Genomic DNA, 15,342 nt, shown 5'->3' with positions numbered 1-15,342 from the left:
GCATGGAGGGGAGTCATAACCAAAGCATTGTGACTTTACCCAACAGAGCAGTTGTGTGCATCTTTAACATGTACTTTCCCCATTCACATAAAAAGCATGAATGGGGGTCTATTTTTTTACACCCAAATGAGTGCATAGAGGAGGGGAGCAAAGGTAGCCTTTAATCGGTTTTGCTGTAGCCTTTAATCGATTTTTCTCAACCTGACTTTGATATTGGGAAGGGGGGAATGGACTGCAGTCATATGGACTGCAGACAAGGAAATGTTTCACTCTCCTCCCTGGTATATTCCTTTTTGTGTAATATTGCTATGTGAATGAGCATGTTTGAAGTACATACAGTTACACCACATGTTTTGTTCAACCCTAAAGTGCAGTTTTATTTCAGTTTTAGTTACAATTGAGGGAACTTTCTTTTCCATAATTGCACCATCAAACACAGAAGGGGCATGAAGCTTGTTCGCTCCCACCCCTGCCCAGCCAGACTCAAATCTTTTCTCTGTCAGTCAGATGATAAATTTCACTGTTGTTTTTATTTACAATAAAATAGCAGTATGCTTGAGCTGATAAACTTGTGTTCCCTATAAACACTGCCAACTGTGTTGGAATCTGCAGGAAAAGGGATTCCTTTTTTGATATTTAGCTGTGAGATTACAAGACAGATGTGTGTACAAAGGGAAGGGGTTAAAAAGATATCTAGCTCTAGACAGATGAATGTGGGGTAAAGTATAGTATCTGTATGAGAACCTAACAGTGCTAAAATGCTGGAGAGTTGATCAGAACAGGGCATGGAATTATATAGAATAATAGAATAGTAGAGTTGGAAGATACTCCAAAGGTAATCTAGTCCAACTTCCATGCTATGCAGGAATAGTACAAATTATTATTATTATTATTATTATTATTATTATTATTATTATTATTATTATTATTATTTCTATACTTGAAGATAATCATGGCCATTAATTTCAGTGGATTTATTCTGCATAGGACTAGTATTGGCTATGACCCTTAATTCAAAAATTTCTAATGTTTAATTGCAACCCTATTTCTGGCTCATAACAGAGTCTTATTTATTCATTTCAAAAGCTAACATTTGCCATTAAATGACTTAGCAGTGGGTTTTAATAGAAGACGGGTGATGGTAGCATATTAAAATAGTTTTCATAATAAAGAAGAATGAGCAACAAAGCACCCATGTAAGAATCTGAACTGATAACACATTATTTTAGTACCTTTACTAAGAAGTAGAAAGATGATTATGAAGAATGGAGAGATGAAGATAGCAGCCAATATAAAATTATTTAAGATGTCTAAAATTGACTTAATAGAAGTTGTAGAAGGATATCATAGGAATAGAAAAGCCAGCAACCCAATTGTATGTGAAATATATTTATCACATAACATTTCTGGTGAATATACATTTCGGATATGCCTTGTATCTGCACTGGGTTAGATGATGAAATTGTGACATGATAAGCTGAGATATGAATTGGCTCCATATACCTGCACACAGTTCTTTTGCAAATGATTTAGAATTGATTGCATCAGTTTGGTGTCTTCTACTCTCCGTTTACAGATTGACATCAGAGTGAGTCATGGGAAGCTGGTGGTGATGGCACATCCCATTGCATTTCAACCTGACACAATCTCTCTAAGAAAATACCCTCATTAATACAGAAATGGCCATGATTCCATTATTGCATTTCAAAATGAATTTCCTGTGCACAGTTACTAACAAAAGGCTGAGCCTTAACTAGAGAAGATGCACAAGGGATGCCCCCTTTATCTTGTTGGGGAAATTTAATAATGTATTTTAAAAGTGCCCTTTGGAACAAAAGTGATAACCATGGCTACTTTTCTAGAAAAAGAGGTGCTGGAACTCACCATGAACACCTCCCTTGTTCTCTTAGAATGGCAATGGCACCCACTTGAGAAATGCTGGAACTGAGTTCCATTGAGTTTTGGCTGAAAAAAGCCCTGGTGATAACATATGTACGTAATAGATCAGAAATTAAATATTAACAGTGTTACAGTGATTATCTGTATTGATTATTCATTTTGTTGAGAAGGTTATAGAAAGACAGCCATCCCGTGCCATTCATTGCAATGATATGACAGACAATAAAGGGACCTTCCTATTTGCATATAAATGTCACTGCTATTATCTCACTCATCAGCAAACAGCTTTTATTTCCTCATACAGTTGCTGATTTTCCTGGTTAATGGATTTAATGCGTATTAACATATTGACAAATATAATCCTCCTGAGAGAACAGTGTCTCCTTCTGGTTTAGTATGCTGTTTGAAATTGATTCCTAGTCATTTACGTAGCTTTAGTTTAGCTTTTGTGGACTTATTCACTGACCTAAAAATAACTTGTTAGTACCCTACAAGTGAGAAAACTAGACATGAATTCTCCAAGACTGTGTTCCTTAGGCAGGCGTTGCCCAAGACATTTTGCTTCTTAAGGCAAAGGGCAAGAGAGGGATCCATAGAAGAAGCTCACTGGACTGGCAGTTCAATATTATTTTGACCATGGTGATGGACAGTGTCCTCCATCACACTTGAGTACAGCAGCCTTGTATAGATGGTGCAGGAGTGGGCCATGTGATGCAAACAGCAATGTCCTCCCACACCTTGCAGTTACTCTGTGTCCCTTGTCATATTTTGCCTGAGGCAGTCACTCTGCCTAATAGTAGGGCCATTCAGGTAGTGTTTAGACTCCCCCTCAAAAGAATTTCAGAGGAGTTGTAATTAGCCTAGGGCTTGCCGATCAGAAGGGTCGGCTGTTCGAATCCCCACGATGGGGTTAACTCCCATTGCTCGGTCCCAGCTCCTGCCAACCTAGCAGTTCGAAAGCATGTCAAAGTGCAAGTAGATCAATAGGTATCGCTCTAGCGGGAAACTGAATGGCGTTTCCGTGCGCTGCTCTGGTTTGCCGGAAGCTGCTTAGTCATGCTGACCAAATGACCCGGAAGCTGTCTGCGGACAAACTCCGGGTCCCTCGGCCTATAGAGCGAGATGAGTGCACAACCCCAGAGTTGTCTGCAACTGGACCTAACGGTCAGGGGTACCTTTAGGTAATTAGTGATGACATCAAGGCTCAGAGTAGGGGATTCAGAAATATGAAAAGGGGACTCAAGGGCTCACTTCCTAAATCTATTCTAGAATGAGCCCAAATTTCACTGAAATTCAGGAGCTTTCACAAACTCTCTCTAGTACCCCTCAATTTCCTGCGCTATACAGACTTACTTGTTAGCAGTAGTAACAATCATTGGGAGGTGTGGCACTGGGACCTCTACTAGCCTGAGATGCTGCTGATGCAGCAGCAGCAGCAGTGTTGTAGCATTAATAGCCACGAGGATAATAGTGCTCATGGTTCCCATTTTTTTTTTAATAAGAAGCAGATTTGGGAGACATATTGGAATGGGTTTTGGTGGGTTGGGATTGGAAAAATACATATTTTCTCCCAACCCCATTCTGAACTGAGCAGAGAGAATGGTTTTCCATCCTGTAGGCGTAGCATTAGGAGTGGAGTGTCATGTGTGCCATGACGTAAAATAACGCATGCTATACAGGGAAGTTTCAGGGTGGAGAAATGAGGATGCCCTTTTCCACTATCCAGAAACTACTTCTGCTATTTCTCAATGAAGCACTTATATTAAAGGCAGTCATCCACACACCTAGGCTCTTTTGTACTATATAGCACTGAGGAGGGGGATGTTCTAGAAGGGTGAGGCTATGGAAAAATGATTTTCTATTTTTCTTTCCTTTGTTAGGATCACCCCCTCCACGCCTCTGATGGGTGACTGTATGTGACTGTTGCCCCCCCCCCATTATATATTCACAACAACACTGTTGAGTAAATTTGTGTCTGGTCTAAGGCCACCTACTGAGCTTCATGTCTGAGTTATGATGAACCTAGGCTAACCACTAGGACATTTTAAGCTACACTGACTTTCCAGAAATATTGTTTCCTTTTGTGTGATCTAAAACTTCTGGCGATCCTTTTCATTAAGTGAGTCTATTATGGGAGAGGAAGAGAAATATTTCAGTCCAATGTTTCCCATATTTTTCATAATTTACATTGTAGTTTAATTTGTGGTTTTATGTTCTGATTTTATTCTGTGAACCGCCCTGAGATGTGGGTATAGGGCAGTATATAATTTCACAAAATAAAATAAATCTACCTACTCACTTTTTTTCTTAATTACAGTGGTGCCTCTCAAGACGAAATTAATCTGTTCCGCGAGTCTCTTCGTCTTGCGGTTTTTTCGTCATGCGAAGCACGGCTATTAGCGGCTTAGCGGCTATTAACGGCTTAGTGGCTTTAAGAAAAAGGAAACAAACTCGCAAGAACTCACAAGACGTTTCTCTTTCGAAGCAAGCCCATAGGGAAATTTGTCTTGTGGAACGACTCAAAAAAACGGAAAACTCTTTCGTCTAGCAAGTTTTTCTTCTTGCAAGGCATTCGTCTTGCGGGGCACCACTGTAAATGTGTAAACACACTCTACCTTTCTTCATAGGGAAAGTGCCACAATAACAGACAATTATTGCTTATAGTGCCTCTTTTTTCCCTTTTGAAAAAGGTTCATATCTCATTCCCCTACCTACAATTGAACCTACTAGCTGTGCAAACCTGGGAAGCCTGTGCCAAGGTAAGAACCCAACAGTATTTTGTATACTTGGAATATATCTCCATCTTTTGTTTGTTTGTTTTTAATTAACATTTATAGATTAAAAGGCTAATGACAAAAAGGAATGTAACCAGAGAGAAGAAACAGTCATAACAGAAAAATGACTATAAAGGACATAGGATATGTGAAAGGAATTTAACAACTCACTTGATAACACCCTTTCTATGAAATCTTTTTATTCTAAAACCTAACAGATTCTATAGAAAGGAGGGCTAGCTTCATTTCTTCCTTTATCTTCACCCCATCTCCACCTTTTTCATTTGAAGTTACTGGGTTTGAATTACTTTCAGGTACTGGATTGAGTTGATTTTTAAGAATATTCCACCCCCCCAAAAAAAAAAAATTCTTTTAAGTAGTACTGTCTTTAGTTGCTTTGATGAAAATGTTTCTGTGTTCCAGTGTTTCAAAATGACAAGCTATTATGAATATTCTTCTTTCTGTTGGCTCAAAAATGCATCACTTTTTGAATGTTTCCTTTGTGGTAACCTTTGAATCTTTATGTGTGGTGCTTTTCTGAATGCCATTGGGAATTAGACAGCTGAAATCCTAAGCAACACTTTGAAAATGTATCCTTTTCAAATATATCCATTTACGATTTTAATTCTGTTCTTTATCCAGACCTTAGAAGATTTAATTAGATCCTTACATGGATGCCCTGTAGAGGCTATTTTTATGCTGTTTGTAAACAAGTGTTCTTGTTTAAAGGCCTTAAGAGAGGATGATTCAGAATTTGTGTACCCACAGAAGGGCTGATATTGCAGCTGTTATTTCAGCAAATGACATTTTGCAAAAGACAGATCTGGTGTTCACTTGGTTATTGTGTCTGTTTACATCCTGAGCCTTAACACACTTCTAATGTAAATCTGTTTAAGACTGGGGTGTGGAATTTATAGCCACCTACTTACCTGTACCTACGGGCAGGGGTACCTTTACCTTTACCTATGGCTTCATCTCATTCATCCTTACAAAACTCTTTGGGATAGATCTATGTTACTTCCATTTTGCAGGTGAGCAAATGAAAGTTGTTCAAGATTATCTGGAAAATACATGGTTGAGTTGGTATATAAACCCAAGTCTGACACATTAATCAGGAAACCATACTGACTCTTTAATTCATTTATACGTTGAACAAAATGTGTGTGTATGTGTATGAGAGAGAGAGAGAATTGTGTAGCTTATTCAGTAGTTAAAGAAGCAATTCCCTCCATTCCCTGTTTGTGTTTTCATGCATTATTCCATGACCTCATTAACATTCATGTTCCATACAAGTTCACTTCTTTCTCATCTTTGTTACCAGCTACTGTAAATTCCACCACTCCATCACCCACTGTTACCACTAACATGCCTGATACTAATAGAACTGATAACCAAAACTATGGTAAGAAATTCAATGTTACGTTTCATTTGTTATGTGACTGAAGCTGCAATCCTATACCCACTTGTCTGGAGTGAGCTCCACTGAACTCAGTGGGACTTACTTTTGTATAGGATTCCACTGTAAGACATTTTATTGCCTTTTAAGTATACTTGTATATGTCAGATCTTATATAAAGGATCTTGGTTGATTCTGCTATATCAAGCACTGCTGAATTTGCTTTGGGTCAAATTAGTGAAAATGTGGGAGAAGGGGAATTAAACATATTTCCTGTATATATATTACCTATTTCAGACATTTATAACATGTTGTTCCCTTGATTTTCAAATGCTACATGTCAAGATCAGTGACTTGCATATAGTGCTGTCAGTGCAAGAGTGGAATGGACTTATGCTCAAACAAGAGGACTTCACATTCCTCTCTTCTCCCCTGCAGCCCTCTGGGCACCCTCAAAATCTGCTTTGGGTGGTTAGGAAATCCTCCAGACCAGATTCTGAGGGGCACATATAGAGCTCCAGCAGAGTGAAGAGGAAGGTGAAGTCCCATAGTCCCTCTCCTACAACATTAGATTCTGCCACTTCCATACTTTGCTCATAGGGGCTTCATTTATGGTTACTGAAGGGTCGAAACAGTTCAGATCTGCTTGTGAGGTTCATTAACTCAAGCAGAAGCACTAGGAGCAAAGCAAATCCCCTCAGAAGCAATCATTGCTTTTCTTTTGAATCATTTCACTTGTACAACAGGCATGGAAAATGTCACATATCTTAGGAGTCTAAATGTGAACTGTGGCCAAGAGTCAAGTGGCATTGGTGAACTAGGTCCTAAATCCAGAGTATGCAGCATTCTAAGATAAAGAAAGAGCAACTAATACTTTTATACCATTTCATACTGCTTTGTAAGTAAAAAAAAAAAAAAATTATCAGCAGTAACAAAATGCAAGACAATTTAGGAATAAATATGTAAAAACAACATAAATCAGCATAAAAGCAAAGGCCATTTTACAAGGGGCCACACCTTTTAAAGATTAGTACGATCAGGGGTTGCCTCTTTATCATTGTTATATGCTAGAAGGGATTTCTCAGCTGTCAGAAAATATGGGATAGAATCTAAATTTAGAGAAAGACAAGGGGTTGAAATAAGTGGAAGTCTGAGACCTAGAAGAACCAGGATAGAGCATGAGCTGGAGACTGCCAGTGGGCTTTACACCTGAAATATGCAATAAGGGCCAAAACGTAGCATAGAAAACTATGGGTGAGGCAGTAAAAAAGGTTGCATGACAAAAACATGCCAACGTATTAATGCAAAGTAATACTAGATAAAAATCAACTAAAATGGGTGCTCAAACTTTATAAAGGTCAAGGATATCAAATCAGGTATGGTCATTTCATGATGAAAGACTACTAAGGGCTGCCTTTAAAATGCTACTTCTTGAACAGTTCTGAGGAGACAAAAATTATCAGGAGATAGCAGATAATAAATGCTTGTTGCTTTTTAATTCTAACATTTCTATCAAGTAGATTGTGATAATAAACTGTCCTGTACTTCCCCCCTCATGAAACCTCATAAACCTATGCAAAAAATCTGTTTTAATTTGATTTTATGTTTTTAACGAATGTATATTTGTTAGAATACAGCTATTCTTGTGCAGGTGATGGTTGTTTATAACTCATCCTTAAAAAACCATAGGGCCAAGTTATGAATGTTACTGAATGATTTAGGTCGGTGAGAATTGCTGATGTTTACAGTGAGCAGAGTAACTACTCAATACCCCTTTTATGTTTTTTATGTCTCTGAATATCAGAGGAGACTCAAAGTTGGTATACATCAGTGCAGTTCCTACTAAATTGAGAGAATTCCTCTGTTTATTCAGTCTCTAAGCCTGATCTGAGGGAGAGGTAATTCATTTTCATAAGTAACCCTTTTGATCTTTTAACCTTATGGCTTACTATATACAGACCTGCAGGCAATGAAAGCTCCTGCTACAGTGGTCTTCAGAGTCAAGAGAAGTTCAGCTGATTCCTCTCAGCCAATACTACAAGGGCAGGAAGATTCTAAGATCAGAGGCGTCAAAAACATAGGAATTATTTCAACTCCAATAGTATGGCCTGTGAAGCAGAGGCCTCTTCATGCCAGTAAATCTGCATCAATTGAACAAAGTCCAGAGAGAAAAAATGCACCCAATTATTTTATCCCAACAACACCAGAGGTCACGTCATCTGCTCCTGAGGAGCAGTCGATATCTCAAGTGAATATCTTGGGTCCTTTTACAGAACAAGTAAACATAGATGAGAATTCTTCCTTGAAGTACTCCATCTTTAATAATGTTTCAGGGCATTCTAAAAGTTTGCTAATTGAGAGTAGTAACCAAAGAGAAATACCAACTATCCCTCTTGATCATATCAGAAACATGGTACTCCCTCTTCAACAGAGTGAAAGTGTTGACAGAGAGCCAATATGGACTTGGGCACCTCAGTTAGAAGATCCTAAATCAAATTCTTTCTTTCCTTCTCTGAGCAAGAGTATCTTTCATCAACCCACAGAGAATACTCAGTGGTTGTTATCAACAAATAGTTACACATTCTCTTCTGCTTATAAATATGCTTACAATTTCTTACAGTCTTTGAGTGAAGTTGCAACATACAATCAAGCTGTTTCTGATATTTCAGAAGAAATGCTTCCATCTCTTTCTGTCCAGTCTTCTTATACCCACCGTATGCAATTATTTCAAGAAACAAAGGTAGACTTACTAGAGAAAAGGTCACTTGGAAATGTCTACCTGGAGCCCACAAAGAGAATTCTACAAGAGGATTCTATTAGAAATGGGTTTTATATTTTTGGTGAACTACAGCCTACAAAATTTAATTACATCAAAGACTATAATTCAGTACATTTTAAAAAACAAGTTTTTAAACAGAGTGCAAATCCCTCTGGCTCCTTACAAAACATGAAAGCCTGGTTTCCAGATGTTGTGCCCATAATTCAGCCAACAGAAGTTTTCCTGCCAGCGGAATACAGTACAGAATTGCAGAGTTTATCAGCTGTTTTACCAAAAAGAGACACACACTCGGAAATTCAACAGACTGTTTTTGTTTCATCGTTGTATCACGGAACTTTCAACACTGCTTCTTTAAAAAGTGGCTTATTTACATTTAGACCTCTAACTGAAGAAGAGGTGGTAGAGGCCTCTTCTCCAGAAGATGAATTTGAACTCCCAGATACATTTCTTGCTTATACCAACTCCATGTCTCTTTCCTTAATTTCCTTGGAAAATAAGGTTCCAGGATCTGGACATGTAGAAAACAGTGAACCTGATAAACCACATAATGACATGACTCTTCCCACAATTGATTCTAAACGGATGGATAAAATCAGTAAGTCCTGGAAGCCTGGTGACTTAAGTCATCCAACACAATATGTAGATAATTGGATTTTGGGAAAAGATCCTCTAGTGCCTTCTGAGGACTCTACAGAAAGGTGGCAGCTCTTCTTCAGCCAGTCAGTTTCTTCCCTAACAGAAGGAGTGTTGCTGCCTGCCACAGAAACAGATGACATCACCATGCAAACTACCCCTAATAATAGCACAGTGGACCATGGAACTGAACAAATAAACACTTCTACTTCTGTGTCAGAAAAGAATAGAGAGAAGCATAATTCAGTTGTTCCGATACTCTTGTCAAGGATTTCAGAAAGTATGGAAAGAACATTTCCACTGGAAACAAAAAGAGACCTTCCTCTTAACATAAGTGTGTCCATGAACGATGAATCTCCACTTTATTTTCCTTCGACTTCATTAGAAATACCTGTGATTCAGCCTTCCATGCATTTGCAAATAAGTACTTCTGATAGGTTGTATGTAAAATTGAAAAGTACTGCTGTGTTAGCCACACAGCAAATTCTGGATAAAACACAAGCTGGCTATATAATAAATACATTCCCTTATCATACTGATCTATTAACACAAACTTTTAAGCCTCCATGTACAGAAAGTGCCTGTACAGTTTCAGCACTGAGTCTAATAAATGTGCAGTTTGGCAGCCACTCAGCAGCACTGATGGTGTCAACACCTTTAATCTCACGAAGTCTTCTAAGTGACCTTGGTCAAAATTCTCCTGATTTGGGCTATTCATGGAACGAAGTCCTAAATGTACAAACAAGCCCACTGAATGAAAGCCATATAACTGTCAATGTAAAACAACCTTTGGAAGATTCAGAAAACAAACGTACCCCTTCTCTTCAGCTAGAAAATGTTGATACAGTTGTTGGTGATGTGGATCATGAAAGTATTAAGCCTAATATAGAAGCTACCATTTCAGGAGAGGAATCAGTTTGGAAGGTGCATCACTTTAGCAAGCATACCTATAGTTCTGCAAACAAAGTATTGCCCTCCTTCAATCCTAGTAACAATTATGCTACTGATTTGTACATTTGGACAATTTCCCCATCTTTTGAAGACTTCCTGGATTATGATAAAACAGCAACCTACTATTCCTTTTTGGAACCAACAATTTCACTGGTAACAGATGTGATAGCAGAGTCACCTCCATTTCTTGAATCCATTATTCATTTTAATGAAAGTACCTTAAACAGCACAAATGTCACAATTGGAATGACACTCCTTCATAATTTGCAAACCCAAGGCTCAGTGGAAAAGGTGACTCATGAATTTTTTTTGTCCAATGTGACATCTAAGGCAAGCCAAAGTATTGTAGCCCACACAACACTGAGTCCTAGCACCAGCTCTCCCAAATCTTTGTTGTCTTGTCTTTTATGCAACATCTTCATTGACCGGGACTGCCCGTGTGGACCTGAGGTCAAGCACAGTATGTCAAAGTGTGATAGTAGACGTAGAAAACAATCATCCATCTGTTAGATCTTGTAGAAATTGATTTAGAATAACTAGGACTAGACTAGACTCCACACATAGTATTGTAAGCCTTTAACAGTGTGATCCTATACATGTCTACTCAGAAGTAACTCCCATTGAGTTCGGTGGGGAATACTTCCAGGTAAATGTGTATAGGAATGAAGGCTAAGTGAACTTGATTAGGAGTGCATTTACACCATTTTTAAAAAGATTAGTAATGATAATATAGATCTTTAGTATGTAACTCTAATCACTATCATCCCATCTACTAACTACAAAAACTTTGAGGAGACTATTATGACAATCTTATATATTTGATTCACCTATTCTGCCCATGCACATTTTGGTTTGTTTCTTTGTGTATACTTGTGCATACAGGCATATATTTTATAAAGAAAATACAGTTTGATCAAATGTGGGGCTGCATGTGAGGCTTTTAAGTTCCACCCACCCAGCCTTCATTAGGGTTGCCACATCCAGGGATACACAGAGCTAATTTTTGTATCTTTCTCCCTCTCTGCTTGATTCGGGGAGAGGAGAGAGAGAGTGGAGAATCTATGGATGCTGCTACACAAACACCGCTCTGGTCTGAGCTCATGAAAACATTTCTGGTTTGATTTTTGTTTACCACCAGAACACTGTTGAATGTATTCAACAAGGTAAATCAAACCTTAGCAATTATACATAAATACAGTTATAGTAAATTGCTTAGATTGCCCCTTGATATTTTACAACAGTTAGAATATCTACAAAATAAAATAAACATAATTTCAAATAATAAAATTGTATCTTAAGAATCCTTTTGATTTTGTCATTTTATAGTCTCCTGAGAGATGCTAGAGTCTTCTATACTAACCTCAATGAAACATGTTGTCACTCACCATGTGATACATCTTAAACAATTTAGTTCTACTTTATAGATGGTTTATTATAGCTTTTCTATTAAGTATGATATAATTTATCATGTATTTCTGTATCTCCACCTAACCTAATTGCAGAAGTATTTTTCACTGAAGCAGAAGTGTGATTTTCATAGAAATTGGTTCATACATCACTGAGGGCTCATATAACTGTCCAAATATATGATGTGACAGAAGACCGCCAGTAGTGTTTGGTTCAGCAAATGCTATTAATCCAGTCCAGTGTGATAGTGATCCATACATTGGGGGTTGGGGGAGGTGGGATCACAAGCACTGTCATATTCATTGTGGGGAACCTGTACATCCCATGGGTTTCCCTTCACTTGTAGCTTCACTCACATATCTCCCCAATATGCCCCAGAGGATATGGGGAAAACCCTTAGAACAGATCAGGGGTGGGGAGAATTCTGTTGTATGAGTGGAAATCCTTTGACAAACTGGACAAGTTCATTGGATACCACCCTATATATTTCAATACATTTTCAAACAGGTTTTTGCAGGCTGCTATAAAACATGTATCATGGTTCTAACTTTTACAATGTTTTTGTAATATATAGGGGGACTGTTCTACAGAATTGCCATTACTGTCTATACTTCCAACCTTGAATCAGAGTCAAGTGTTCAGAATGCAGTTGCAGAATGGGTAAGTTAGGCTTTTCTATAAACCTCTTCCTCTGCTCATTATTATTCAAATTCAATTTAACAAATACACAATTCAAAACAATGCACATGTTAGAACTTAGAAACTTATTCTGCAAAGCATGCTGTAATGTAGGGATGTTTCCGGAATCCAGTACCCATAGGCCCTGGCCAAAAGTGGTCAGTGCTCAGAAATTATGGGAGTTGCAGTCTGACAGCATTTAGAGGGCAACAGGTTAGCCTCCCACTGTAATGGCTGGGGTGCAAACAGTTCTCTGTTGCAAAGCAAGCCCTAACAGCTGTGATGTAAACAGTTGTTTTCATATTTTGTATCTGCTTATTTTGTATTGTTGGACTGAGAACGAATATAGAACCTACTTGACTGCCTCATATTGAAGCAGAATGGAAGGATTAAAACCATCAAATGCAAGTTCCATTAAAGAATTATATTTGGAGAATCACTACAATGCCTTCGCAGTTGCTCTGTTTATGGGCACTCTGTCTGCATCCTTGGTTAACTTGACCAAAGCAACTGCATTTGTAGGATAACAGCTTCCATAAAGTTTGTCCAAAAGTGGGGATGACAACATCCTTCTGTGACTATCACTATGCTGTAAAATCTGAGATCTCTTCTTTTCTCTAACCTGGATTCAGTATGTTATGGCTATAGTGAGGGTACAGACAGGATAAAGTTTTGTACACTAGTCCCTACGTGCAGAGTCCTTTATATGCCTGTGATTTCCTCATTGTTGTCTTGCTGTATTTGTCAAGAATGGATCTCTGCCTTATTTTTCCAGCATTTTTAAAGATGGTATTTTTGCTTTACTGACCCATCGCTCAAGAAAAAAAGGGGTGTTCACTCTGAATGTTCACACAAGGTCACACATACAAAATTGGCACAAAATTGCTTTTCTCATACAACACTGTAATGTTAAAGTGAAGGCAAAGCAAGATGTACATTTCTGCCATATAGTACATGTCTTTCAACCTTTATGATGTTGTCCTTTTGTTTTCCAGCTAAATCGCACCTTTCAGAATTGGAATTACACTGTATATGTGGTCAATATAAGGTAAATGCTTGCTACGAGTGAAACAAAAGACAAGTTACCATTCTCTTGGGTAAGGTTATTTCCCCTCAAACTTTAACATTTGTGTCTCTTGTTTTGTAGCGTTCAGCTGAGTACTGTGAAAGAAGGAGTAAGGGAAAAGAGAAGCACAAATGATCAAAGGTAAAATTATGTGGATAGGCTCCAAAATAATTCAGATAATCTTGTTAATTTCATCAGGTGCTGAAATAATTGTTTAGAATGTGACGGACAATTTACACTTAACCTGGTAGCAGTGTGAGAGATATTTTCCATGCTGCCCTTGATCAGAGGCAGTATGCTTCTGCGTACAAGTTGCTGGAAACTACAGGAGGGGAGAGTGTTGTGTCGTCCCCCCCCAGGTCCTGGTTGCAAGCTTCCCATGGGCATCTGGTTGGCCATTCTGAGGGCAGGATGCTGGGCTACAGTGGCCACTGGCCTGGTCCAGCAAAGCTGTTCTTTTTTCCAAGCTGCTCTGTGTTTGATACAAGGAAATTCAGTGAGTGGGGCCAGTTGCATGGTTCCTGTTTGAGAAGGTTAGAAAGCAGCATTGCTATAAAAGCATACATTTGGTCCCATCATTGTGGTTCCTGTACACACCCACCCACCCACCCACCCACAAAGCAGCAGTAGCAGCAGCATGGAAATTTATTCTCCATTATATGCTCCCACACCACTGAAGAATGTATGTAATAAAAATGGATGGGACAAATTATGTAGAACCATATTGATTTCAATTGACACTGCAGGAAGGGCGACAGTTGGATAGGAAAGACCCATGTGTCTCACGGAGTAGTGATATTCATATGTGCTGCTCCCAGCACCATGGGATTACACAATGAGAGAAGTTCAATGGGTGGCATTTCATCTGAAGGGGCAAGTTGGTCCTAGACCAAGATGAGAAGAGGCCATTTGTGAAGCAGTTCCCACACTGCTGACAGAATAATGCAAACTGAATCTATACCTTTGCTTAATTTGTAAAATTAAAGTGCCTTCAACCTTTCTACTTTTTGTTGCTGCTGCTCTGTTCCCTTGCACTTCACAGCTACCTTCAAAAAGTCCTATTCATTCATCCTCTCAGTAAGAAAACCTATATAATTAGAAACTGAACTATTCAAACCCAGGGATAGTGAAAGAAGTGACATGAGAAATTACATCCTCAGGAAGAGTAAAGGAAAATGCAATATAGAAATACTTGGTCATCTTACATCACTTAGTAATCTGCATCAAAGTGATCCAAAGTACATACTGCTCACTGTGTATGAGCCAATGACAGATGCATGTTTGCCCAGTCCCAAAGTGCATGTCTTTATCAGCACCTGGTGCAGCCTAAAAATATATCTGGACAGCAGGAGTGTGACAACACAAATTTTAGTTAATTATTAACTGAACAAGATGGTGACATTTAACTGGTTTTTATTGTAATGTGTAATGTTTAATTTTCCTATTTCAGTATTTCTCTGTTTCCCGATTTGAGGGTCCAGCTAGAGAGCAGAGTTGAAATGAAGATTAATATGATGATGAGGGCATTTGTTTCTGGTACAGTGGTACCTCTGGTTACAAACTTAATTCGTTCAGGAGGTCTGTTCTTTAGCTAATGGGGCCTCCTACTGCCGCTGCGCCACCAGAGCGCGATTTCTGTTCTCATCCTGAGGTAAAGTTCTTAACCCGAGGTACTACTTCTGGGTTAGTGGAGTCTGTAACCCAAAGTGTTTGTAACCTGAGGTGTTTGTAACCCGAAGTACCACTGTAGTTCCTTTGA

At 38.6% G+C, this 15,342-nt stretch overlaps 1 protein-coding gene across 5 annotated transcripts in view; it reads left to right on the top strand.

Annotated features, from left to right (window-relative positions):
* ADGRG6 (adhesion G protein-coupled receptor G6) overlaps nt 1–15,342 on the top strand; it is a 101,021-nt gene that overhangs the window by 42,574 nt on the left and 43,105 nt on the right. For 4 of the 5 annotated variants that reach the window (XM_082215895.1, XM_082215894.1, XM_082215896.1 and 1 more), the window contains exons 5-9: nt 4,590–4,658; nt 5,995–6,075; nt 12,414–12,499; nt 13,513–13,565; nt 13,665–13,724. In XM_082215895.1, the coding sequence (XP_082072021.1) occupies nt 4,590–4,658; nt 5,995–6,075; nt 12,414–12,499; nt 13,513–13,565; nt 13,665–13,724 (349 nt within the window). The remainder of the gene's footprint in view (nt 1–4,589; nt 4,659–5,994; nt 6,076–12,413; nt 12,500–13,512; nt 13,566–13,664; nt 13,725–15,342) is intronic. The other variant, XM_082215897.1, reaches the window with a different exon arrangement.

This window comes from Podarcis vaucheri (genome assembly GCF_965113315.1).
Source record: "Podarcis vaucheri genome assembly, chromosome: 3".
Taxonomy (NCBI): Eukaryota; Metazoa; Chordata; class Lepidosauria; order Squamata; family Lacertidae; genus Podarcis; species Podarcis vaucheri.
Note: the sequence above shows the minus strand (reverse complement) of the source record. Positions and strands in the feature narration are given on the sequence as shown.